This window comes from Vanrija pseudolonga, chromosome 3 (genome assembly GCF_020906515.1).
Source record: "Vanrija pseudolonga chromosome 3, complete sequence".
In the NCBI taxonomy this organism is placed as follows: domain Eukaryota; kingdom Fungi; phylum Basidiomycota; class Tremellomycetes; order Trichosporonales; family Trichosporonaceae; genus Vanrija; species Vanrija pseudolonga.
This window is the reverse complement of record NC_085851.1, coordinates 2340487-2365308: the sequence shown is the minus strand read 5'-3', so window position 1 is coordinate 2365308 and position 24822 is coordinate 2340487. Positions and strand designations below refer to the sequence as shown.

Here is a 24822-nt window from a genome sequence, read left to right as displayed (position 1 = left end):
ACGGCCAGGGGCGCCAAAACGTCAGTGATGGCTCTCAAAACCACGTGGATTTGATCCCGTCGTCATTTGCCAGTCACGGTCAACTGAACGACAACCTGGAATGGTTGTGATTCAACTTCGACCACCACCTCTTCCAAACACCCCTTCAAAGCGCGCCGACTCTGTGTGAGAGCGGTAGTCACGACACGTAAGACTCACTTGCCGAGAGCCAGACGTTTCTCACACATGCCTCCACAGGATGCCCTCCCTTGAGGAGGACTTCAACCACATTGCACTTCATGGGCAGAAGCTGGCCACAGCGCAGGCTGAGTATGTTGACGCGCTGCTACCTGAGAGTGCTGACCGGTCAGATTTGCCGCTGCCCTCACATCATTCTCTCGCAATAAATCTCTGAGTGAAGTCCCGGAGGAGGCGCCTACGTGGCTCGCCTCTCTCAAACAGGAGCTCGGCGAGCAGGTCGCCGCAAGCAACGCTGCTAGCGCCGCCGCGACGGCCGCTGCCAACGCGGCCACCGCCGCCGCCAACGCGGCCACCGCCGCCGCCAACGCGGCCACCACCGCCTCCAACGAGGCTAAGAACTCCGTTAAGACGCTCATGACCGTGGCCAACACGCTCGAGAAGGCCGTTGCCAACGGTCGTCTCGACCACGCGGTGGCGTAAGTTTTGCTGCGCTGCAGCGCTGATCTTCCAGGACTCGCTGGGCGATCGCCCGCGTTGCCAACGGCCGCAGCAAGGCGGGAGAGCACCCTCTCGTGCCCCTCGAGCGCCGCCCGCAGCTCCCCGAGACCTTTGTGGTTGACGCACCGCTACCTGCGCTTCTTCACGCCCCGCGTGGGTTCCCGACGACGCTGTCGGCGGCCTGGGGTCTGGACGGTGAGTGCGACGTAATTTGCGTTGCCTTCTAACAAATTCCCAGATGACTCGATCATTAGGCTGCTCGACGCCTATGCCCAGGTGCTGGAGGCTACGCCCGTCCAGCGTCGCAATCAGTTCTTCTCCTTCATCGGCGTGTGAAGAAGTAGATTTGTAGTACATGTTTCGAGTTGTATTTACTTCCGTCAACCCTCTTATGTGACTGCACATTGGACAGCGTCAACGTCCCTGCTCGAGATTCAACATCTTCTCCTACACCTCCCAAACATCCCCAAAGCACGCCAACTTTTGTGTCAGAGCGGGCATAACCACACGTAAAACTCCCTTACCGAGAGTCAGACGTTTCTCACACATGCCTCCACAGCCGACCGCAGGGACCAAACGGCCTCACGATGACGGATCAGCGGCGGACGACCGGCGCGATAGGCCGCGCGATTGGCGCGATGAACACCTGAACGAGAGGAACGGTAACGGCAGGTCTGACCGCGGTGGTAGTCGGGACTACGACCGGTCTTCGCCCCGTCGCGACCGCGACCGTGACTCGCGCGACTCTCGCGACTATTACAGTCGTGATCGGTCCCACAACGATCGCGACTACCGCGACGACAGGCGGCGCGGATACGACGACCGCGGGAGCCATCGAGACAGTAGGGAGCATCGTGACCGTGAGCGTGATCGTGAGAGGGTTGGCTCTCCCCAGCGTCATGGAGGGCGACCTCGAGACGATCAAGACTCGCGCCGAGGTGGCAAAGAGGAGGGAGAGTGAGTTAGATGCTTGGAGACCGGATCACAGCTGACTCGTCACAGGATCGAGTCGCCACCTCGATCAGCATCACCTCAACGCCGACGACCAAGCCCGTCTCGCCCTCAGCGTGAGCGCGAACGCGAACATGCCTCGTCGCCACGCAAGAGTGGTTTCCCATCCATCAGCGTGCCGCCGGCACAATCCCGCGGTGAGCCGTCAAAGGCGACTCGTCCCTCTCTCCCCAGCGTCTTTGAATCAGCAGCTCAGCCTGCACCTACAGCTCCTCCTCCTGTGGACGAGCCAGATGTCGTTGAGGAGGAAGAGGACGAGGAGGCAAAACTCGAGGCCAAGAGGAAGCGGCGCGAGGCGATCATGGCCAAGTTCCGCGTTGGCGAGGGGAGCAAGCCCCCTCTTCCTGCCTCGGTTGCCTCACCCAACCCCGATGGTGGTGTCGACAGTGTAACCACCGCCGGTATTGCCACAGGCGTCAACACTGAAACAGGTAAGCTAAGGCGTGTTGGGCCTGGGCTGATAGCAGGCGCTACGCCGTTGCTTAGGCAGCTGGGTACACGCTCCGTCACCGGGGCTGGAACGCCAATCGGACAGCAGCCATCACTCCCGTCAACGCCACTGGGCAAGGACTTCGACCTCGAAAAGCATGGCGAGGCCGGGGCGGAGCACAAGGATGGTGTATCGGCATCTGACTACGACCAGTCTCGCGAAGAAGATAGACGCAAGGACCCTGCGCCGAAGCCAGCACCCCCTGCTGAGGAAGAGTGGGAAGAAGTCGAGATTGAGGTCGAGGAGGAAGACGACGAGGTCGACATGTTTGCTGCGTTCGGCGACGAGGAGCCGGTCAAGAAAATGCGCAAGGTCAAGGTGCGACGCCGCAAGGTGGCAAACGGCGACGGCGTCATCGAGATCATCGAAAAGCCCAAGTCGAATGCTGCGGCGGTGCTCGAAGTCGTCGACAATGTGGATGACACCGAAGGCTACTACCGTATCACTCCCGGGGAGCTCATGGACGACGGTCGCTACGAGCTGACCTACACCCTCGGCAAGGGCATGTTCTCGGCTGTTGTCAAGGCCAAGGTCCTCAAGGCTGTCGGTCAGGAGCGGAGACAGGATGTTGTCGGCAAGGAAGTCGCCATCAAGCTCATGCGCTCGCAGGAGAGCATGTACGTCGCCGGCCGCAAGGAGGCTCAGATTCTCAAGCTTCTCAACGACGCCGACCCCGAGGACAAGAAGCACATTGTTCGGATGGAGCGGACGTTTGAGCACAAGGGCCACCTGGCGATTGTCACCGAGAGCATGAGCATGAACCTGCGCGACGTGATCAAGCGCTTCGGCAAGGACGTCGGCCTCAACATGCGTGCTGTGCGTGCGTATGCCCACCAAATGCTTCTTGCGCTGTCCCTCATGCGCAAGGTCAACATTGTTCATGCGGATATCAAGCCCGACAACGTGCTGGTGTCTGAGAACAAGTCAGTTCTCAAGGTGTGTGACCTGGGCACTGCGGCGGATGTGAGCGAGGGCGAGGTGACGCCTTATCTCGTCTCGCGATTCTACCGAGCTCCCGAGATCAGTAAGTGTGACAGGGTGTCGCTCGTACCAATGCTTACACTTTTTAGTCCTCGGCCTGCCATACGACTTTGCCATCGACATGTGGGCTATCGGCTGCACCCTGTTCGAACTCTACACCGGCAAGATCCTCTTCCCTGGCCGGAGCAACAACCACATGCTGTTGCTCATGATGGAGACCAAGGGCAAGATCCCGCACCGCATGATCAAGAAGTCGTCGTTGGGCAACATGCACTTTGACGAGAACAACAACTTTATCAGCATTGAGAAGGACCGCATCACGGGTGCCGACGTTGTCAAGACCCTCACGATCAGCAAGGCCACCCGCGACCTGCGCTCCAGAATCATGCCACACTCGTCGGTGCAGGCCAAGATGAAGGAGGACGAGCTGAAGCAGCTGCAGGCGTTTGTTGACCTGCTTGACAAGTGCCTGCAGTTGGACCCCGTGAGGCGTATTTCGCCGCGCGAGGCGCTTCTGCACCCGTTCTTCGCTGGCAAGGTGTAGGTGGGTTGGAGCCGAACGACGACGAGCGAGGTGAGCACGTGAGGCACGTAGACAAGTACAAGGCAATGGCAAGATGATAGCAAGATGTAATTATACAGGGCTAGTACAAGTGCAGTCTGGGTACAACAAGCAAGATGACAGCTCTATTGTGATTCGGTGCCAAGGACCCACTGGCCCACGACCGAGTCGTTACCGCCGACACCCATTTCTGGATGGAGCATGACGGTGCGGATGAAGCGCTGGAGGCGGGGTCTTCGTTCTTCAAGGAACTCTGGCTGGAACTTGGCTAGGGCGAGTCAGCGGACACCAACCACAACCCAACTCACACATGTGGTTCTTGCCGGGCAACGGCGGTATGGTCTGCTTCAAATGCTGCCCGTCAGCGCTCCCTCCGCCCCAGCACCACTCACAGGAAAAGCACGGCACAGCGCCTTGTGGAGGCGGACAAACTCGGTATACCTCCTCAAAATGGTCACCTTGGAGCCGTTCCGCAGGTCGATCTCAATCTCGTACACGACGTACGCGCCGACGCGGGCAGTGGCGACAAAGTCTTTCCCGCCGACGACCTGCCAGCCGGCAATGGCGACCTCGCGCGCGAACGGCTCCGCGGAGCTGCCACTGCCGTTCACGCTGATAGTTATCCCCTCTTCGGGTGGGGGGCGCTTCATCGCCCACCGCCAGAGCGGGCGCTGCTGCCTCGCCTGCGCCTGCGGGTTCCACACGGCGGGTTTTGGGCCTGGCAGGCCGATGGAGGACGCTACGCTCTCCGCAAGCGAGATCTTGGACTTTGGCCCGGGCGAGTGCGGGCGCGCAGGCGCACATATCTCCACTAGCCTCCTCAGCCCGGTCGATGTGGACGGCGCCGACGGCTGGACGTCCTCCTCCTCGTCGGAGGGCAGGTCCGCCAGCTCGGGCGACGGGGAGGGCGGGAGCATCTCGAGCGTGGAGCTCGAGCGCGTCGGCGGTGTGGGCCGTTGTAGGCCTTGTGTTGGCTCGCTCATCTTGTCTTGAGGAGGAGGAGGGGGCATGCAGTGCCATTCCATTCGCGATTAGTGGGCGGCGGCGATGGCGGGGTGTCCTCGCGGGCGTCGGGCCGTCACCGTCCATTGTAAGACGTCATGTGGGGCACTTTCCCACGGTGGCTTGTGCCGAAGGACATTGCCGGCGAAACGCGCCGGCAGAGGCAACTGACATTCAGCCAGCTCTTGTGATCTTGACACTCGACAACCCGACAACACACACCACACCACACCATGGTCTTCGGCTGGGGCTCCTCGTCGTCCAAGAGCGAAACGGCCGAGCCCGTCGCGCCGTCGCGCGAGCAGCGCGCCAAGTGCTGGAGCACGCGCGACGCCTACTTTGCCTGTTTGGACCAGCACGGCGTCGTGCAGCCCGGCGACGGCGAGCTGGGGGACAAGAAGGGGTTCTGTGCTGCTTTTAGGAAGGAGTATGAGGGGTCGTGTGGACGGAGCTGGGTGAGTCGGCGTGAGGAGCGCGCGTGCGAGGCGGGGTGACGCGGAGGAGGGGACAGCGAGGAAGGTGGTGGCGGCGACGCAAAAGCGGCGGCACAATGCCGCACGGCGTGAGTGATGGCGCGTCGTTGCGGCTTGTTGGCCATGACTCTCGCACAGAAGAGCCCGATGCTCTCCTTACCTTTGCCGTCGTCAACGAGCGTCAGGTAGCCGCAACGGTCGCTCTGTGCCCCGCCGAACACCCACTCGCTCCCTTTCCGCCGCCCACTCCTTGCCCACCCATCACCCACTGGCTGCCTTCGCTGACACCCACACCAGATCGAGTACTTCAACAAACGCCGCGTGCTAGAAATCCGCCAGCAAAAGACGCTCGAGGCCGCCGAGAAGCAGCGCCAGGAGGCCGCCAGCAGGCGATAGGCAACCCTCATACACCGCCGCCGCAGCCGAACGCCAGCAGCCTGGCCCGCACCCAACACACCCTGTATCACTGCACCACTCTCAATACATGCCCGCCGGCCATGTCATAATCTTCATGAGCCCCGTGTCTCTATGACACAAGGAATGCTAGTATGTGTACACCTGGGCTCGATGCGGGGTGGGGTCCGGGGGGTCGCGTCAGTTGCAAGGTGGCGGCAAGTGTGATGCCGACGAGGACTACTTGAGGAGCTCCTCAATGACCTGGCGTCTGTCAGTGGCCGCATTACCAGCTGTACCCACAGTGTTCTCATTGATGTTGGACACGTTGTTGCCGCGGTAGTTCATGCGCTTGAGCGTAGCAATCTGACGAGTTAGTTGGGCCTCGATGACTCCCGCCAACTCACCACAGTCGCGCGCTCAAAACCCATGTCGGTAAACTTGACCACACTTGCCTCCGAGAGACCAGCGAGCTCGGCATCTGTTGCCGGCTTGTCCGACTGCCGCTTGGTCGCCGGCGCCTGCGCGTACGACTGGGCCCAGTGCTTGGCCGTCGCGTTGAAGCTGTCGCGTGATGCCAGGAAGTGCTTGGCCACTGCAGCGAGTTAGTTGGGCTTCAATCGGCGCGGAGCAGCCCGCTCACCCTCAGCATCCTGCGGGTCATTGGGCTCTGGGCTGCATAGCAGCGACTGGAGCGAGATGAGCGTCGATTTGAGGGTGAGCACCTGACGAGTCAGCGAGAAGCAACGGGTGAGCGAGCCCGAGCCCTGCCCGAGCCGTCAACGCACTGGCGACCACTTGTCTTTCAGAATGTCGAGGCAGATGGCGCCCTGTGGTGTGGTGTCAGCGTTACTCGCCAGCACTGGTGGCTGTAACTCACGCTTGCAGACGAGATGTTGGGGTCTTACGGCAGGGGTCAGTGTGTGCTCGGCGATGTGGTCAGCTACTCACGATACACCTTCCTATCAGCTGTCAGCAACGCTCGCTTGCTACACTATCGTTCTCGACCCTACTCACGTGATAAACTTCATCTTGACAGGCTCAAAGGGGTACGAGTCGGGGATGACAATGTCGACCTCATAGTAGCCGCCCTCGTACGGGGTATCACTCTGGGTTGGTGTGTCAGCTGGGGTGCCACGAGTTCCTACGCTCTGACCGAGCTCAACTGGGCGAGAGCAACCCGTATTGACTTCGCTCAGACCTGCTCAACTTACTGGACCAGGGAATGCGCCGATGAGGTGGAACGGGTTGTTATCGACGACTGCACGCGACCGTCAGCTACAACGCGGAGATGCTAGATAACGCACGCTCAATCGTGATCTGCGAGTCCTTGTCCTGCTGGCATGCTGATGGTGTTAGACGAGTCGCATTACGGTGGAGGTACAAGCGCGGTCTCGGCGCTGGCAGCGGCCACCACTTCCACGGGCACGCCAAGGCCTCTGCGGGACGGCGGTACCCGACGGTCGTGGTGGTGTCCGAGGCGACGGCGCTGACGTACGTACCCCTGATTTCCTTTTGAACTCGTCGGAGGCGGGCGTCGGACATTGCGAAGAGGGTGGTGTCGAGTGTGTAAGAAGTATGAGGGAAGGGAGAGAGGGAGAGAGAAGTCGAGGGTTAAGGTAGAGTCGCAGTGGCGTGATGTCCTTTGTCGATCTATCGAGAGTACTAGAAGTCGTCAACAATAAAGTAGTAGTCGAGTAGGAGATTAAGAGTTTCAATTCAATCTGTCATCATTAATCGGGTAGCCCCACTCCACCCAAAACTACCGTGGGAAACCATCCATCCACATTGACCTTCTCCAGAGTGGAATTTCGGTGCGATGGGCGTCTTCCCTCCCATCGACAACAACAATAACAATAACAATAACAATTTTTAACGGCAATGAGCGACACGCACGACCCTGTGGTGGTCGCCAAAGTGGAAACGCCTTCATTAGAGGCAGCCCCTTCCAATGAAGAGGCCACTGCCCCCACCGACATTGCGGCAGAGGCAGGACCATCGACACCCCCGTTATCCAAGAATCAGCAGAAGAAGTTAGCCAAGAGAGTGAGTTCCGATCGCCTTCCTCGTCTTCCTTCGCCGCCGCCTTCCTTCGGCCCCACCACTGACTCTGCAGGCAAAGTTTGAGTCGCACAAGCTCGAGAAGCGCGCCGCCGAGCGCATACGCCGGCGTGAGCGCACGCAGGCCCTCAAGGCGGGCTACGAGGCCGGCACCCTCAGCGAGGCCGACAAGGAGATCTACGAGCGCGGCCTCGAGCTCAAGCGGCGCGCCAAGGCGAATGTCAACCATGCCGCGGAGGTGTGGCCAGGCGGCGTGGTCATTGACTGCGGCTTCGACGAGCTCATGACAGAACAGGAAATTACCAGCATGAGCGGACAGCTCACCTACGTCTACTCTGCCAACCGCACCGCGCCACGCCCATTCTCCTCCGTCCTCTTCACCAGCTTCTCGCCAGAGATCAGCCCGCGCCTATGGGAGAAGATGACCAAGACCAACTGGGACCGCTGGAACCGCATGCACTTCTGGTCCCAGGACGTCGGCGTCCTCGCCGGCGAGCTGGGGAAGGAGAAGGAGGAGGGAGGGGAGAGGGTAGAGGCGGAGGCGGAGGGAGCCGTGGAGTCGGCAACGGAGAATGGTAACGACGCGGCGGCAAACGGGAAGCCTGCACGACCCAAGAAGACCAAACTCGGCGCGAACGGCGCCCCGAACGATACGGCTACGTTGCTCGCGGCGCTCTCGGGGCCGCATCTGCCACCAACCCTACCTGCGACTCACAAACTCGTATATCTATCCGCCGACGCCGACGAGGAGCTCACGACGCTCGCAGAGGACGAGGTGTATGTCCTCGGCGGTATTGTGGACCGCAACCGGCACAAGGTGGGTGACAGATATTGACCGAAACACCCGCTCATGCTCCAGATGTTGTGCCAGAACAAGGCCGATAAGCTCAACATCCGCACGGCGCGCCTCCCAATCGGCACATTCATCGAGAACCTCCCGACGCGCAAGGTCCTTACCGTGAACCAGGTGTACTCTATCCTGGTGCAGTACGTTGCGTTACAAGACTGGGCCGCGGCGTTCGAGGCCGTTATCCCGCAGCGCAAGTTCTTTGGCAGCAAGCAGGAACGCAAGGCAAGCAAGCGCAAGGCTGAGGGGACGCCAGATGTGGAGGGGGACGGTGGGGACGACGTTGCGGAGGAGGGGGACGAGGAGGAGCGCGAAGATGGTGACGACGAGCACATCCTCTTATCCACGCCGCCGATGGACGTCGATCACGAGGAGGCTGTAAACAACGCATTGGCTTAACGATTAGATAGCCCCAACATTCAGCAGCATGGCAAAAGTCCAGTCTATGCAAGTCTAGTCTACAGAGTGGTGTGTGGTGTGTGTGTTTCCAATCATGCGCGCGCCTACGCGCCGCCCTGCTGCTTCTCCCGCGCGAGGCGGTAGTACTCCTCCTGCTTGCGCAGCTCGTCCTCCCTCTTGCCCGACATCTTGATGAGCTTCTCTTTCCGCTGCTGGAGGAGCGCCTCGACGGCCAGACGGCCCTTTTCGGAGCGGTTGGCAATATACTCGAGCTTGAGGGTGTCGATGCGATCGACCGACATTCTGGCGCGTCAGCCGTCACCCCTCCTCCTCCTCTTCCTCCTCCTCCTCCTCCTCCTCCACCCCCACCCCCACCTCTCACTCACTCTTCCTTGATGCACGCGTTCATAGCCTTGAAAGGTGCAGCACACACAAACGGCTGCGTGAACGTGCGACCCTCACAGCACTTGGCAAACGCTGTACGTTGCTTTAGCTGGCCCGCGACCGCGTTGCCTCGAGCCACTCACCCCGCACGTAGTCGTCGCACGCTTTGAGGGCGTCGGTCTTGGCGGCCGTCTCGATCTCCTCCTCTTCTCGGCGGGACAGGGCCTCCATTGTTGTTGTCGTCGAGTGGTGGAGAATGTCAACCGTGGCCGGACGTTGCCGAAGACGAGAAATCTCGGCACGGCGGCAAGCCTGGCGGCGGCGAGATTTGGGCCCGCCGCAGCGGCAAGTATGACGCAGAAAGAATTTCTGGCCACTGGCACTACTGCTGTTGTTGTTGTTATCTCGCCTCTCGACGCTCCCGACCCACACGCACGCGCGCAATGCCAGGCCACCCGCTACCCCCGAGGCCAAACTTTGCGGCAGTACCGGCGGGCTCGTCGAAACGTGCCGCGCCGGGCTCGTCGCGCCAACAAAAACAGCAGCAGCATCAGCAGCAGCCAGCACAGAACTACAACGCGTCCGGCGGGTACCCGTACAACGCTTCAGGCGGATACCCCTACAACGCAGTGGCAGCGTACCCCAACGCGTCAGGTGGCTATCCGTACGCTGGAGCATACTACCCCCAGTACGGCAACGCGGCGGGCGGGTACCCGGGTTACAGCTATGGCCAGGCGCTGTTCAACGGCCAGGCGGCGACGGCAGACGGCTATGCCTACTCGAGCACGTACAACCCCGCCGCGCAGGCGTCAGCGTCGACCTCTGCGCCCCCGGCGCAATCAGGCCCCGCCCCAAAGCGCGCACGCACGACGTTCCCGACCACCTCGGCCACGCCGCAGGCGTGGCGCAATTGCTCCCAGCCCGGATGCAAGTACACCGGGCCGGGCGACGCAGTCCAGCTGCACGAGCAGGACCGGCACCTGATCTACCCGCCCGACTACAAGCCCGAGCGGAGCGAAGAGGAAGAGAAGTACCTCGCTGCGCGGGCGGCAGGCGCGCGCGCCCCAGTGATCAGCGGCACTGGGATCCGGCTCGAGACGGAGGAGGATATCGAGAAGTGGAGGGCGGAGCGGCGGGCCAAGTGGCCCACGGCAGCGCGCGTCGCCGAGAGGGTAAGTGGGCGAAGATTGGGAGTGAGAAGAACGCTGACACGCTGCAGAAAGCGGAAATCGACGCGGCGATCGCACGAGGCGAGAATCCACACCGGGCGAAACGTGCTGCAGACCCTGCGCGCGCGGCCGAGGACTGGGGACGCGAGGTTGTCGAGCGGGGAGACGGCGGGCGTGGGCGCGGGCGTGGACGGGGTGCCGAGCGCGGCAGGGGTCGGGGTGGTGCGCGTGGTGGTCGACCAGGTGCGCCTGCAGCTCCGGCTCCATTGGTGGCCGATAAGACGGACAAGACCGGAAAGGACGCCACGCTAGTCGGGTACGCCAGCGACTCGTCCTCCTCGTCGTCGTCGTCCTCGTCCTCTTCTTCAGACTCGGACTCCGAATCCGACTCCGACTCAGAAGCAGGCGACGACGAGCCCAAGGCCGCGGAACCCGCTCCCGAACCAGCCCCAGTGCCGAAGGACACCCGGCCACCATGCAAGTTCTTCGCCCGGAACGGCAAGTGCAAGAACGGCGACAAGTGCCGCTTCGCGCACGGCTCGCCCGCCACCAGCGCTGCACCGGCACAGGGCCCACCCAAGCCCGCGGCGCCACGCGCGCCAGTTCCCAAGAAGCCTGGCGCGTTCCAGCGCCCGTCGATGCTCGGCGCGCTGCTGTCCCACCCGATCGAGAACACGCTCTCGCAGCTCACGCAGACGATCCGCTTCTTGGCCGCCAACGACTATTTGCGCGGGGTCGAGGTCCGCCCTGGGGAGGCGGAGGAGGAGGCGCGGGAGAGGGGGAAGATTGTCGTTGAGGGGGAGGGGGAGGGTGGGGCCGTTGAGGGTGGAGAGCGGGCCGACGAGCAGATTGAGGCCGGCGGGAAGATTGAGGCGGCGGCGGTCGAGCACTCCGCAACGTAGCACAGCAGTAGCAGCATATGGCATAGTGTATATTCATCGCGCGGATGCAGCAGTGTTGCCATCTCAGCGGTAGGCGGCCCACAGGACAGACGTGATCAGGTTTCACCGACTAACCGGACGTACACCACTCCCTCCCCCTCCTGCCTCTGTTCAAAAAACACCCCGCCGCGCCAGGTTCCAACAATTCTGCCTTGAAAAGGTTTCTACACCGTTGGTGAAACGGTATCATGCGTCGTTGCCATCGACGCGGCAGGGGTTCGACTCCCTTACGGTGTAAGCAGATGCGTTGCAAGAGCAGCGGTTCGTTTTTTCTGTTGGTTGGAAGTTGGTGGTCTCCTCGCACCAGGGTCGATTTTGGCGGGTGGTGGATTCGTGGCGCCACGCGACAGAGTTCGGCCACCATTTCGCCACGCCGCCTCCCCAGCTCCCAGCAGACCCGTGCGCGCCAGCTCCTGCAACCAAACCCTGCCATGCTGGAATACTGATACATCTGCTATGCTACCCTCTCCTTATCTACTACGCCTTGGCCTTCTTCTTAATCCCGAGCAGCTTCTGCATGCCCTCACGTTTCCTTTTGGCAGCGGCAGCGTTCGCGACCGGTGCCTTGGCGGCCGGCTCGGCGACCTTGCCCTTGGCCGCGAGCAGCGCAGCGACGGTCGGCTCGCCCGCGGACGCCTTGGCGCTGCGCTTGATCGTCACTGCGGCAGCAGGCGCGTCCTCCTCCGCCTCGACCTCGGCCGCTGTCTTGGTAGCGACCTTGGTAAACACCTTGGCTACGAGCTCGTCGTCCTCTGCGTCCTCGGCCGCCCGCCGCGCCTCGGCCTCCTTGTTCGCGCGCTCGCGGTGCAGCGCGTCCAGCAGCGCCTCGGGGTCGTCGCCTACCCTGCTCGTCTCCAGACGCGCATTGCGCTGGCGCAGGTCGGCAAGCTCCTCCATCACCTCCATCTCGCGCCGGGAGGCTTCTTGGCTCGCCTCGAGATCTGCCATCGCGTCGCGCGCTGCCTTGTCCTCGCGCGCATTGCCCTCGCTGTCGTACTCGTCGTCGTCGGCCGCATCGGGCAGATAGCCCGCCTTGTTGCCCGGGTCGTTCTCGGCCCAGTTTTCAAAGTTGCGCGTCGCGCCGTGTTCCACGATAAAGTCGCCTTGCTTTGGGTCAGTCTTGAACGTGATTTCGGACGAGCAAGTGGGGCATTTCTGCGCGCTTGTTAGCATGATGGCTTGCACTCCTTGGCCTACACAAGCCGCACTTACGATGTAGAACCGGAACACCTTGACGCCGAGGTACTCCTCCCCGACGGCCGTCTCCTTCCTCGCGTTGAACTTTTTGCCCTTGTCTGCGTGTCGTGTTAGCAAAGTCCCCACAGCCACAATTCCAACCACTACTTACAGACATACTCGCCGCAGCGCTTACACCGCATCGAGAACGGCGCCATCAGACGAACCTGGATCTGCGGGTCCTTGACGCCGCCCTTGCGCCGCTTGATCTTGGACGGATCAAAGTCGGGCGGGAAGCTGCGGTGTTAGCGGTGTTGCTGGTACACGTTATGGCACCGCGATAGAGGCACTTACTATTTCTGTTTGGGTTCATTCGGAGGCGCGAGAACGCAGGAGAAAGGCAGGTGGTCAGCTAGAGCTTTGAGGAGGCCCACGACCCTACTCACGTTTAGGACCTTACGTTCGGACATCTTGGCTGGTTGGTCGGGTTAGGGGTGGCTGCTTGCCGTTGGCACCTCTCTGACGCCGTAGACAGGTTGTCGCTGTCTGACGATGGCAAGAAGAAGGTGGACAAGGATGAATCAGTCGTTGATGTCTCCAACTTGTTGAAGTGTGGGTTGTGTTGCCTTTGGGTGGCAAATGCAATTTGCTCCCGCGGTTTCATGTGGCGTGGTGCGGTCTTCAACTCAAACCCCCCCTCTTCACCATCACACTCTCGCTCGCTCCCTCGCCCAATACGACAGATGTGGACGTGCCATGCATTGCAGTGACTAGTATACAAGGGCCTGGCTCACAACCCAACCCCCGACACGGCATGTAGCCGCCGTGCAGGAGCCGAGCTTACGTGGCGACCTTTATGGATCGCGGGCTTGACAGTTACAGTGGTATTGATGGCCGGGAAAAAGGCGCTCAAGACCAGTTGGGTATCTCACGGCAGCCCCTTCTCTCTCTCTATGATGCCCGCGCAAGCGACTTCATCGCGAAACGCACGCAGGCGGCCGGAGGTGTCGGATTCATTACTCGTTGACGTGGCGTGTCAACGAGGCAATAGTTGATGGTTTTATGAGGATTGTAGGGTGGCCGTCGTGTTTGCGTTTACGCTTGGTCGCAAGCTCGAGCAGGTTGATGGGGAGTGGCGAGGTTGAGGGGATTCTACTGTCACAAACATTGAAAGGAAAGGAAATATCGGAGGCTGCAAGGTACCCTGGATGGGACGAACGGCGGTATATACTTGTTGAACCATGGTGTGTTGCACAGATGAACGTGATGTGGCCTGGGAGGGTTAGCAAAAGGTGCTGGTGGCCATTCACTCACGTCTCGCTCAGTGCATCTGAGTGCCAAAGTTCTCACGCGCCCGGCGGAACATCATGAAGATCTCGTCGTCGGCACGGACAAACGGCTGGTCCCAGAAGCCGTAGGTCGGGTTTTCGAGAAGTTCGACAAACGTGACGATGAGACCCCATGGGTGGGGACGCGCGACAATGACGCGCTCAAGAAGAACGCGGGCGATACGCTCGGGGATCGCAGACTCGGTCGAGATCTTGAACAGGTAGAGCATGAACGACGCGAAGAAGAGCGTGTGCGCCGAAGGGAAGCGGAGCTGGTCGGCCACGACCGACAACAGCAGGTACTGGCCCTCGGCGTCCAGAGCGTGAGCGAGGTTGACCAGGAGAAGCACCCCGGGGTCCTTGGGGTCAAACTCCGCAACGCCAGCGGTCATGTAGTGACGCTGAACGGCAGACGTGCCGAGGTAGAAGACAGTCGCGTGGAGCAGCGTGTTGTTCCACACGGTCGTCGTCGTGCCATCAGGCAGTGTCTTCTGGACCGCAATGCGGTTCTTGAGCTCGGCGACAATGGCGCCGCCGGTGGGGCTGCCAGTGTGCACGTACTGGTCGATGGCGTTCTTGACGTTGCCCGAGTTGAGGGCGCTGACGTGGTCCGAGCGCACGCGAGGGAACGACTGCATGTCGGGCACGAGCTCGTCGAGACGCTTGTACCAGTCGGGGAGCGCCGCCTCGGACGTCGGGAAGGCCGCAAGGATAATGTTGCGGAGCTGGACGCAGTGGGCCGGGATCGTGGTCGACAGAGTGTGGTAGTACTCGACCAGGAAAGCCGGGAAGTCGTGCATAAGCACGAGCAGGATGCGCAGCGTAGCACGGTAGAGGCTGCGGGCCGGCGGCGAGAGCTCGGACGAGGCCGAGCTGATGAACGGCGCAACGAAGCGCAGCAGCCACATGAGGCACCTGTGGTAGTCGGCCCAGCCCTCCTGGCGAGGAGCAGCGAGGAGCTTGGACATGAAAAGGCGGTGCGAAATGATCGAGATCCAGCCAAAGGCGAATCTCGGCGCGTACGTAGGCTGGACAATGCCGAGGACGTTGGCGATGCTCTTGAGGCAACCAAGCGAGGTCTCGGGGAGGCTGGCCTCGATCGAGTTGATCTCCGAGAGCATGCTGGTGAAGAAACGCGTCCAGGGGCGCTGGTCGAAGCGCTCCTCGGTGTCGAGCTGCGCCCTAACAAGGCTGTACGACATGATGGTCACAATCTTGTTGAAGTAGTAGACTGTACGCGTAACGCTGCCGGGGCCACTCTTGTCCCCATAGTTCTTCACGATGAGAATGATGAGCTTGGCGAGGGCATCCGTGCCGTACCAGTTCTCCGACTTGGTGTCGCACTCGACGGCGGCCTTGATGGCGGTCGTGTAGAACGCTGTCGAGACGTCCTCGCCGCCAAGGATGTTCTCGTTCTGCAGCCACGTGATGTAGGGCACAAACGAGACCTCGGGCGTGTTGGGGTTCTCAGAGAACAGGCGCACCCACTCGAAGAAGTAGTGCTGCAGGCGCTCGTGGACCTTGGGGTCAATGGGCGTAAGCTTGGCAGCGCCCACGCTGTCGCCGCGGAGGTCCTCGAGGAGCTGGTCGGCAGCCTGAGTCGACTGGCCGACCTCCTGGGCCTTGAGGAGTGCCGTGATGCTGGCGGCGAATCCGTTGCGGGGGATGAACGCCTTTGCGTCAAGAGAGCACTCGCGGATGAGCTGAGCGGTGAAGTCAAGGACGTCTCCAGTGAAGCCGCGACCCATCATCTTCGCAAGCTGGGCGTCGAGCTCGGCCACGCGGATGAACTCGGCACGGATCAGAACAACAGTGACGGGCACGTTGAACTTGCGAGCATCCTCGGCGTAGACGAGCCACTGGCGGACCTCGCGGTTGACCTTGGGGGCGTACTGGCAGAGCTGCCTGAGCAGTATCACGTAGATCTCGCGTCCGAGAGGCGACTCGGTCTTGTACAGGAGCTGGACGACCTTCTGGGAAATGGCCAGAGTGGTCGCCTCGCGCTGCACCGATGAGTGGGCAAGGACGATGACCGTGCGGCTGAGCGAGTGGAGGTCGTGGTCGGGCTCGAGCTGCGAAATGGAAGTAGCAGACGAGTGGGCAATCTGCTTCTCGATTTCGGCGATGATCTCGTGGAACTTGTCGACAGTGGCGTGGGGAGGAAGAACCTGCTCGCCCTGGTCGTTGTAGCGGGGCGACGGCCCACGCTTGACCTCGGGAGGAGGGAGGCCTCCGTCGCCAAGGCCAAGGTCGCGGTAGCCGACAGGGTAGTTGTCCGCGCCACCGTTCGCATGGGCCGACTGCAACTGCTGCTGCTGCTGGGCTTGCTGCTGCTGGGCCTGTTGTTGCTGCTGCTGCTGTTGCTGCTGGAGAGCACGAGCAGCATTCTCGCCAAAGTCCTCGTACACGCGCAGCTGGGTGGGGGTCAAGCCACCCTGTCTAAGCCTGAGCGGGTCGGGGAGAGCGGTGTGCGAGATGGCAACGCCGAACGAGGCACCGTCCCAGAAGGGCTGCTGGCTGCGGGCGTCGCGGTGGGCCTTGCGAGCAGCAAACTGGGGCTGGAGGTTGACGTCAATGTCGCGGACGGCCTTCTCCATAGCAGCCTTGCGGATGATATCGCAGGCAACGTCAAGGTTCTCGTTGACGACACCGGCGATGACAGCGTCGGGAACATTCTCCTCTGTGAAGCCGTTCTGGCCGACCAGAGTGCGGATGTTGTTCATCAGGCTGGTGCGGAGGGGCTCCTTGCAGGTGACGAGGGCAAGGTTGCCGGCAAGGTTCTGGACCATTAAGTGGGCAGCCTTGCGCATCTTGCCAGAGTCGCCCTCTGTGCCAAAGTCCTTCTGCACCAGGTCACGAGACGAGATGCCCGCAATGGTGACGGAACGCTCCACAACGGGAGTGACAATCTCGCGGATGGCGCGCTCGATCGAGTGCAGGACGATGCGCTTGAAAGTCGGCGCCTGGAGCACACCGAGGTCCGAGTTGAAGTGGAGGTACTCGGGGAGCTGGCGCACAAGCTCGTCGACGTTCTCGAGGAACTGGGCGTGGGCAGCCTGGGCAGCCTGCTCGCTCTGCATGGCCTGGATGCGTGCGAAGGGGTCGTCCAGCGAGGGCTCAGCGAAGCGCTGGCCGCCGTTGGACACCTCGTTGCTGACAAGCTGGCGCTGAAGCTCAAGCTCGAGACGGTTGGGAACCGCAGTCTGGGGCTGAGGCGGCGGCGTGTGGGTGCGAATGAGGTCGGACGGCTCAACCGACTCGAGCTGGATGTCGAGCTTGCTGAACAGCACCTCGATCTCGAACTTCATGTTGAGCTTGAGGTCGCCATAGTGGTACAGCTCCACGAGGACTCTGATGATCGCGTGGAACCACGGGTTGGGAATGTGGAAGACCGGCGAGTCCTTGCACGCAATCATGATGTTGCAGACGAAGGGAATGGCAACGATGAGGCGCTTGTTGTCGTAGCCCTGAACGAGGAGGTCCTTGATCGTGAGCTCACGGTGCTTGATCGGCAGCTGGCGGGCGAGCGTGATACGGCCCAGCCACAAGGCGATAGTCTTGAGAGTCGTGCGGTCGGCCGACGAAGCCACGGTCGACTCGGCGTTGAGAAGGTCACGAGCCTTGCGGTACGTCTCCCACAAGACGTGTCTCTCAAGCAGAGGCGAGCTGATGAGGTCGAGCAGCTGGATGTACAGGTCGTGACGGTTCGCCTCGAGACTGACACGCACGTCGATAAAGTAGTGTGCGAACCAGCGAGAGTACTGCGGCTCAAAGATCTTGAGCAGGTCCTGCGACTTTTGCTCGTAGTTGCTCGGCGCGATCTGGTTGATGATGAACATGAACTGGTCACGCAGCTTGGGCTCGGGCTCTCTGAACTCGTCGTCACCCTCCTCGATGAGGATGGGCAGCTTGAGGGCAGGGAAGGCAAGCTTGACACCGCCCTGGAGGTCGAGCTCCTCGCGCTCGGTGAGAGCGGCGTGAATGTCGTTGATGTAGCTCGGGTGCGACTCGTGGAGAGCGGGGATCTCAAGGAGCGAGCGGCAGAGGCCTGGGAAGTCGACGAGCGAGGCTCGAAGGACGCTAAGAGCACTGATGCCAAACTGGTAAGGGGGCTCATGGGGAGGCGTCTTGCAGGCGTCAAGGGCGTAGCGGGTGGCAACAAAGGCCGGCGTGTCCTTGACCAGGCGGTAGTCGATGATGGCTCCAAAGAGGATACCGGTCATGGCGAGCTCGCGCTGCGGGTAGGTCTTGATAAACTTGTACTCGTCAAAGAGCGAGTGGAGGGCGGCAGCAAAGAGCTCGCGCTCGTGGTGGTCATCCGACTTTTGGTAAGCCTTGAGGTCCTCGACAACCTTGTCGAGGGTGAGGTCGTTCTCCTCGCTGTACATCTGGCGGTACATCTCGTCGACCTGGCTGGTGATAGCCTTGCTGTACGCGGCGACCTGGAAGCCCTGCTCGTCCTTGGAACCCGGGCGGAGGTTGAGGAGACGAGGGTGGAGGATGAGGACATCGGTGCGCAGGGTCTTGAAGCGGCGAATGTCCTCGGCCGTCAGGTTCTCAGCGTTGCGAATGACGCGGATGAAGATCGAGTAGGCCTCGTCCGAGAGCGTGAAGTGAGGCGGCGGGACCGACTCGGGCTGGTGCTGGTGGTCAATCTCAAGGCGAACCTTGTGCTCAACAAAGTCGAACATGGCCTGGAGGAAGTCATCGCCGTTGACCGCAACGCTGTCGGCCAGCCAGTCCTCCAATGTGAAGTACTCCTTGCTGGATGAGAGCGAGGCCACATCGAGGGCAAAGTGCAGGTTGTCGCTGGCGAGAAGACGATCGAGGATCTGGAGGTCCCAAGCGATCTCAACAACTTTGCCGAGATTATTCTCGTCCTCGCCGTAGAACTCTGCGAGAACATCGAGGAGGCCAGCGGGGTTGAGCTCCCAGAGCTTCTGGAACACGAGCTGTGCCGACGCCAGAGCCGAGGGCGGGTTGATGAGGTAAACCTCGAGGATCTTGGAGTGCATGGTGGTGATGGGAGCAGGGAGAGGCTTGGGGAGCTTCTCCAAGGCAATCAACACCAGCTCGGGGGCGAGGCTGGCAGCACGGTCGAGGAGTTCGGTGGCGCGGCGGCCAATGTCGACCAGCTCCTCGCGGTCACTGGCGTCCTCCGAGTCGGCAAGGGCGCACGCCTTGATGAGGACCTGAATCAAGCCCAGAGTGTTCCACAGACCGGCAGCTTGGACGTCCTTTGCTTGCTGGCGGACAATCTTGCTGACATGAGCGTCGGGGGCGTACGGCTCGACGATGCGCGCAACCGTCTCCGGCGAAGGAGAAGTGGGAAGCGTGAACAGTGGGAGCGAGTCGGGCGCCAGGGTTGACAGGTTGCGAAGAACGTAGAGGAGGGACGAGAGGTTTGTCCAGCTGGGGGCGCTCGGGGAGGCAGGAAGAAGCCCGGCCAAGGGCGAGACAGGGGTCTGCGGAGGCACCAGAAGAAGGCTCGCTGCGAGGGGGAGCGCCGAAGGATGCGCCAGAGGTGACTGGGGCATGTCAAACGAGCTGACAATGTCGATCCAAGGCACCGAGGTGGTCGCGCAGATGCCGCTTATGACACCGTGGAAGTCGACTGCGCGGCCGTCCTGCAGTCCATGGCACAGGCCGTGGAGAGTGCGGATGATCTCATCGGTGACGGCCTGCTGGTTTGGTTCCTCCAACAAATAGGGACCCCACCAGCGGGAAATGACCGCCTCGACGGTGCTAGAGTCGCCAGTCAGGTTGTCGCCCAGCTCAAACAGAATGTCCTCGAGGGGAATCGAGCCAGGGGTGCGGGGCGGGCCACCAGGGGAAAGCGTCGACAGCGTCTGGAGAACGATGGCGGGCGATGTAAACTTGATGGTCAGCGACTGCAGCAGGTAGCCTCGCTGGGGCGAGTTGAGAGGCGACGGGTGCGGCGACGTCGGGTTGGTCGGCGTAGGGGGCCTCGACGGAGCGCCCGTGGTGCTGCCCGAGCTCGAAGGACGAGGGTAGACCGCGAGCATCAACGTGCGCGCCTCCTGGAGTGTCAAGTCGTCCTGAGGAAGGTTGGGAATGTTGGTCGCCCAGAACGGCACCGTCGACCTGAGAAGCTCGGTCGCAGACTGGAATGTCTGGTGAAGCGTCTGGAGGATGAGGTCGTGTGAGGGGTGGGTGGACGGGAAGACCTGTGGGTTTGACAGGGTGAGAGCCGACAGAGAGAACATGACGGCGGGTGGGAGGTTAAATAGGCGCAGCGAGGGCAGTGGGAGGGGCGTACCCTGCGAGGGCGAGAGCATTGTGAGCACAAAGTGGGGAGCCAACGCCACGTCGCGTGCGGCGCGTACAGCCTCCGTCGCGAGAAGACGCCAGGCAAGCGCCGCCGGCCCAGACGTCGGGATCTGCGGGGGCGGGGCCGCCGGGTCATCCTTGTACTGCTGCGAGTGCTGGACGAGGACCTGAATGACTGGCGCGGCGACGACGGCGGTGCGGCGCACAAAGTGGTGGTACATTTCTGGGCCGTGGGTCGAGGCGAGCTACAAACGTCAGCACATACACACACACAACCACCACCACCACCAAGGGTTTTGCAAGCACTCACCGCTCTGATCTCGGACGCTGCCTTGTCAAACGAGTCCTCGGTAAAGGTGGTCAAGAGGAAGACGATCTGGGCGCGCACAATGGCAGCTGTGCCGCTGGCTCCACCTGGGCTCGCTGGGCCGCCAGCCGCCGAGCCGCCATTGTTGCCATTGGTGCTGCCGGCTGGGCCGTTGCCAGCAGCGGCAAAGCCGGGCGGCGGGCCAGTCCTGGCGACCCCGCCTCCCAACCCGGGAGGAGGGTTTGACATGGACGAGAGTGTGTTGTGGAGGAGTTTGTGGTGTGTGGAGAAGGGGGAGGTGGGGGAGGAAGGGGAGGTGCGAGGCGGGTCGAGTTTAAGAATGATGCATCCCCGTGTTTGCGGGGGGGAAGCTTGCTGGGAGAGGGGGGATGCGCCGTCGGGGGGGAGGAGGAGCTGATGTCGCTGTGCAGAGGCGTGAGCCTGTGTGTGTTGATTGATTGAATGTGTGTTGGGTTGTGCAAGGTGTTGGAGATGCGACGGATGGCGAGTTGATAAGTTGGATGGTGGTAGGAGGTGGGCCTGGCTGGCGCGAGTGACACTGAGTGAGTGAGCGAGTCAGTGGCACTCGGCCACGAGAGCAGCAGCAGCACGCACAGAATGGCATCGCCAGGCCGCCAGCCAGCAACCAGCCAGGGCGCTCCAAAGGTGCCAACGGGGCCAGCACCCAGCACCCAGCGCACCACTGCGCCAGGCGGGAACGCAATGTCCGGCGTTTAATTATAACGCCGCTCTGGACATGGCGAGGCACTGGCATGGGGTTCCATGGCATTCAATGCAGCCAGATCTCATGCATGCATGCCTCATGACAGACACATGCACCGCTGTACCACGACAAAGCTCTAGGCCACATTCATATGCAACGGAGAAATTAAACATGTATTATACAAGGGCGCTGAGCGACAAAGGCGACGCCTCTGCCAGCCTTGCCACCAACGCTCGCCTCGCCTCGACACAAGCGCACTCAGGCCTTGACCTCTTCGTCGGCATGGTACACCTCGTCCCACTCGCCGCTCTCAATCATCTCCTTGACAATGTCGAGGCCGCCAACGAGCTCGCCGTTGAGGATGATCTGGGGGAACGTTGGCCAGTCGTTGACCTTCTTGAGGCCCTGGCGGACCTCCTCGTCCGAGAGAATGTCAAACCACGCAAACTCGACGCCCTTCTCGCGCAGCAGACCGACAGTCTTGCGAGAGAAGCCACAGCGAGGTGCGGAAGGGTTGCCCTTCATGAACAGCACGACCTTGTGCTTGTTCATCAGCTCGTGGCAGCGGGCCTCGATCTCCTCCTCGGTGCGGGGGCGCTGGGGTTCAGCATTGGACGTGGCGGTTGCCGTGACGTTGGGTGCTGGGGCCGAGGCGGCAGCCGAGTGCTGGGCAACCAGCGAGTGGAGGAGGGCGGCATCGGCGCCAGAGTGGCGAGCGAGGAGGGTGTGGCCCTGTGTGGTTGACGCGGGGTGTGCAGGTGGGAGGAGCCGACGTGTGCCACAAAGTCGTGAGGAGTTGAGGGGCAGCAGTTGCGTATGCGTTGAGATTCAAGTTGATGGTATGTGTAGTAGCAGTAGTCGTTATCAGATTAGAGCTTGGTCAGCGATTGTTCCAAGTCCGCGGGAGGTGGCAAGTGGCGGGGTGTACGGTTACACCGCGTCCAAAGACACTGTGTCCAGTGTCACAGCACCCAGCACCACCGCGTCCACCCCACACACGCTGCACAACACCCACCTTGAGGATGATGAAGCTGGGCACGGCCTCAATGTCGAACGACTCGGAGATGTCTGCCTGCTCTTCGGCCTCAATCTGCAACTGTCAGCGCGCGCCAAGCATCACCACAACACCCACGTTGAGGAAGAGCGTCGTGGGGAACTTGGCCGCCTCGGCCTCGACGACCTTGTTGAACTCTGCGCACGGCTCGGCCCATGGCGCCCAGAAGTTGAGCACTGAGACGCGGTTCAGGTCGGCCGAGAGGAGCTCCTTGAAGTGCTCGGGCGAGGTGACGGTGATGAGGTTGGACATGGCGTGGGTACGGGGGTGGTGGTAGTCTGGTGGTAGTGAGGCAGAAGGCAAAGTAGTCCAGTCGTCGTCGCTGTCGTTCGCGCCGCTGGTCACTGGTCACTGATTATCGAGCAAGCAACAAGTCAACCTGGCTTGCAAGCCAGACGCCGCACTTCGAAATCACCTCATCGATCACGATGACTGAGGCTGGCAGCGGTGAGGACCGAGGTCACGTGATGTATAATGACGTGGAGAAAATGGTATCAACGAGGCACCATGCGCTCTTGACGTTACTGCCTCGCGTCTCTCGACTTCTTTGAGACGACTTGGAGAGGTGAGCAAGCAGCTCAACAACAACAATCAACAAAACAACAAGACTTGCTCTGCCGCACTAGAGCTAGACTACGAGAACAGCACGGATTGACCAAACCGGCCCAGCAATACCAAAAGAACTCCTCGGGATCACCGTGATCTTCCTTCCCTCGAACAACAAAACAAACAATGGCCGACGTTGACATGGGCGGACGGGGTAAGTGGATACCTAGCTCCAGCAGCATGGGATCACGACATCGACCCTTCAAATACTGGCTGGGGCTTTGGACATCTCCTTGCTTCTGATAGCTGACAGCGCGTGCTCAACAACTCGAACAACCGTACCACCTTCCTCCGCTCCGCCACTTGCCGACACAGCCGGCGCGAACGGCAAGGACGACCACGCGTGGGCGGCTCGCTGTGAGTCAGCTTTCTGGCAGTTCGAAGCAAGCTGACACCCCACACCAGCTGTCGAGGGCTGGATCATCATCGTCACGGGGCTGAACGAGGAGACGACCGAGGAGGACCTGCAGGACCTGTTTGGTGACTTTGGCGAGGTCAGGAACTTGTCAATGGCGCTCAACAGGCGAACGGGTTATGTCATGGTGAGTGGGAGTGGGTCGGGTGGGGTGAAGTGGGGTGAGGGCAATGAGGCCAGGTTGCCTGGCGAGGACGTCCCGCAAGAAGCGGCGGGCAGCGCCACGCTCCGACTTTCGGCGCCTGGAAATGGAACGCGCGGGCACCATTGGCGCACATTGGGGGTCGTGTTGGAGCGACGCCTACATCGGCATCGCCCATCTGAGAGTCTGTGGGAGCTGGCCGCGCTGCCTCGTGGCACAGCGTTACCAAGCGCTAGGCCCGGCAATTGCCTCGAGATGGTGGCGCTTGCTTCACGGCTGTGCCACCGCCTCGTTGAGAAGACAAGGCCATGCTGTTCAGGCTCTGCGGAAGGCTCAGAGCGCACGTTGTGTTGAGCTTCTCGCCGTGCGGTGCGGACGATCCACGCGGCAACGCCTGGATGGGTCTTTGCACAGGGCTGTACCTCGCTGGAGCGGCCGCTCCGGCCTCTGCCCACCGCATACTCTCACCGCTTTTGCTAACGCACCCAGGGCTACGCTCTCATCGAGTACGCGAACAAGGAGCAGGCCGAGGCAGCTATCAAGGAGACGGACGGCACCGAGTTCCTGGAGAAGAAGATTAGCACGTGAGTGGGCTGACAATACCGGAGCGGAACAGCCACTGACACTCTGCAGCGACTTTGCCTTCGCCAAGGGCCCTGGAGGAGGAGCACGCCGCGCGCCTGGAGGTGGACGCCGGGGCGGTGGCCGTGACCGCTCGTTGTCTCCCAGCCGCCGATGAGCGATGAGGGGTAGATGGGCATGTTGGCAGGCAGTTAGACGCAGTGTATGCATGATGTACATGGGGCGGGTTGTGCAGCGTGCGTGCCGAGGGCGGGCGTGCCGCGTGCCATGATGGCGTCAGACGCTTGACGATGCCGGCCTGCGTGACTGATAGATGATAGATAGGCAGACGACGAAGATCAGCCTACGTCGGTCGTGATTATCGCGGCCTCGACCCGCTCTGCATGCCCTATTCCAGCCGTTTCGTTTGGATATGAGACGCAGGGTTGGGGTGCGGGGGCGTTGTTGGCGTGTTTACTCTGTTTACTGCCCACGTCCCGTTTAGGGTTTTGTAATGCGTCCTTTTCCTGCAGGACGAGTCGAGGACCGACAGCCCACCCCTGCCCTACGCAGGATATGCAGGATTGTGTTGCCTTAGCGCTGCTCGGGCTAATGTCCCACCGTTGTCGGATGGGAGTCGCCAGTGACCGAATCAAGCGCGCGCCGCTACCTGCATGCCGGGAATGACAACATTTTGGACAATTGAGCCAATAGCTTTGGAAAAGGACAAAGTGGGGAGTAAAGTGTCTACCCGCGCTCCCGTTCTCTTGGCCCGCAGCGAACAAGGAGCGACAATGCAACGTGTAGCAAGCAAGCAGCAGCAGCAT

General features: G+C 61.4%; 10 protein-coding genes and 1 non-coding gene across 13 annotated transcripts; 6 read left to right on the top strand and 5 right to left on the bottom strand.

Annotated features, from left to right (window-relative positions):
* Positions 1-100: 100 nt before the first annotated feature.
* prp4_1 (uncharacterized protein) lies at positions 101-3814 on the top strand (the record flags this gene model as incomplete). The annotated part of the gene is made up of 5 exons (XM_062771022.1): positions 101-165; positions 238-309; positions 351-656; positions 692-873; positions 917-1092. 5 exons carry the CDS (start codon positions 101-103, stop codon positions 1012-1014), a joined length of 723 nt encoding a protein of 240 aa, XP_062627006.1. The 3' UTR covers positions 1015-1092.
* Positions 3797-7280, bottom strand: YPT35. 3 transcript variants are annotated; one of them, XM_062771018.1, is made up of 12 exons: positions 7093-7280; positions 6898-6936; positions 6805-6851; positions 6608-6699; positions 6542-6552; positions 6471-6493; positions 6379-6420; positions 6234-6315; positions 5998-6185; positions 5894-5956; positions 5492-5854; positions 4917-5175 (listed from the first exon to the last, which is right to left on the bottom strand). In XM_062771018.1, exons 1-11 carry the CDS (start codon positions 7133-7135, stop codon positions 5831-5833), a joined length of 654 nt encoding a protein of 217 aa, XP_062627003.1. In that variant the 5' UTR covers positions 7136-7280; the 3' UTR covers positions 4917-5175; positions 5492-5830. The 3 variants fall into 3 exon arrangements, with proteins under 3 accessions (XP_062627005.1, XP_062627003.1, XP_062627002.1); XM_062771019.1 differs by having other exon boundaries at positions 5492-5956; XM_062771020.1 differs by lacking the exons at positions 4917-5175; positions 5492-5854; positions 5894-5956; ... (7 more) ...; positions 6898-6936; positions 7093-7280 and adding exons at positions 3797-3990; positions 4031-4076; positions 4115-4916.
* Positions 4958-5593, top strand: new16 (Cytochrome c oxidase subunit 6B-like protein new16; the record flags this gene model as incomplete). The annotated part of the gene is made up of 2 exons (XM_062771021.1): positions 4958-5179; positions 5495-5593. 2 exons carry the CDS (start codon positions 4958-4960, stop codon positions 5591-5593), a joined length of 321 nt encoding a protein of 106 aa, XP_062627004.1.
* A 149-nt stretch (positions 7281-7429) lies between the features above and the next one.
* TRM10 (tRNA (guanine(9)-N1)-methyltransferase) lies at positions 7430-8931 on the top strand. The gene is made up of 3 exons (XM_062771017.1): positions 7430-7636; positions 7707-8468; positions 8511-8931. Exons 1-3 carry the CDS (start codon positions 7472-7474, stop codon positions 8895-8897), a joined length of 1314 nt encoding a protein of 437 aa, XP_062627001.1. The 5' UTR covers positions 7430-7471; the 3' UTR covers positions 8898-8931.
* LOC62_03G004499 (uncharacterized protein) lies at positions 8919-9557 on the bottom strand. Its single transcript, XM_062771016.1, has 3 exons — positions 9425-9557; positions 9284-9374; positions 8919-9200 (listed from the first exon to the last, which is right to left on the bottom strand). The coding sequence occupies exons 1-3, from the start codon at positions 9510-9512 to the stop codon at positions 9002-9004; spliced, it is 378 nt and encodes a 125-aa protein (XP_062627000.1). The 5' UTR covers positions 9513-9557; the 3' UTR covers positions 8919-9001.
* A 119-nt stretch (positions 9558-9676) lies between these two features.
* On the top strand, positions 9677-11352 carry LOC62_03G004498 (uncharacterized protein; the record flags this gene model as incomplete). Its single annotated transcript, XM_062771015.1, has 2 exons — positions 9677-10453; positions 10501-11352. Exons 1-2 carry the CDS (start codon positions 9725-9727, stop codon positions 11350-11352), a joined length of 1581 nt encoding a protein of 526 aa, XP_062626999.1. The 5' UTR covers positions 9677-9724.
* A 205-nt stretch (positions 11353-11557) lies between these two features.
* Positions 11558-11628, top strand: LOC62_03G004497. The gene has a single exon. It is a non-coding gene; the product is annotated as a tRNA-Gly (tRNA).
* A 195-nt stretch (positions 11629-11823) lies between these two features.
* Positions 11824-13037, bottom strand: Ccdc94 (Coiled-coil domain-containing protein 94; the record flags this gene model as incomplete). Its single annotated transcript, XM_062771014.1, has 5 exons — positions 11824-12546; positions 12604-12686; positions 12740-12864; positions 12922-12926; positions 13014-13037. 5 exons carry the CDS (start codon positions 13035-13037, stop codon positions 11869-11871), a joined length of 915 nt encoding a protein of 304 aa, XP_062626998.1. The 3' UTR covers positions 11824-11868.
* A 274-nt stretch (positions 13038-13311) lies between these two features.
* not1 (General negative regulator of transcription subunit 1) lies at positions 13312-20992 on the bottom strand. Its single transcript, XM_062771013.1, has 3 exons — positions 20497-20992; positions 13918-20431; positions 13312-13840 (listed from the first exon to the last, which is right to left on the bottom strand). The coding sequence occupies exons 1-3, from the start codon at positions 20740-20742 to the stop codon at positions 13584-13586; spliced, it is 7017 nt and encodes a 2338-aa protein (XP_062626997.1). The 5' UTR covers positions 20743-20992; the 3' UTR covers positions 13312-13583.
* Positions 20993-21331: 339 nt separating this feature from the next.
* On the bottom strand, positions 21332-22645 carry grx4 (Monothiol glutaredoxin-4). The gene is made up of 3 exons (XM_062771012.1): positions 22350-22645; positions 22233-22307; positions 21332-21949 (listed from the first exon to the last, which is right to left on the bottom strand). The coding sequence occupies exons 1-3, from the start codon at positions 22521-22523 to the stop codon at positions 21476-21478; spliced, it is 723 nt and encodes a 240-aa protein (XP_062626996.1). The 5' UTR covers positions 22524-22645; the 3' UTR covers positions 21332-21475.
* Positions 22646-22853: 208 nt separating this feature from the next.
* Y14 (RNA-binding protein Y14) lies at positions 22854-24239 on the top strand. The gene is made up of 5 exons (XM_062771011.1): positions 22854-23031; positions 23193-23234; positions 23283-23419; positions 23924-24018; positions 24068-24239. Exons 1-5 carry the CDS (start codon positions 23004-23006, stop codon positions 24171-24173), a joined length of 408 nt encoding a protein of 135 aa, XP_062626995.1. The 5' UTR covers positions 22854-23003; the 3' UTR covers positions 24174-24239.
* Positions 24240-24822: the final 583 nt, after the last annotated feature.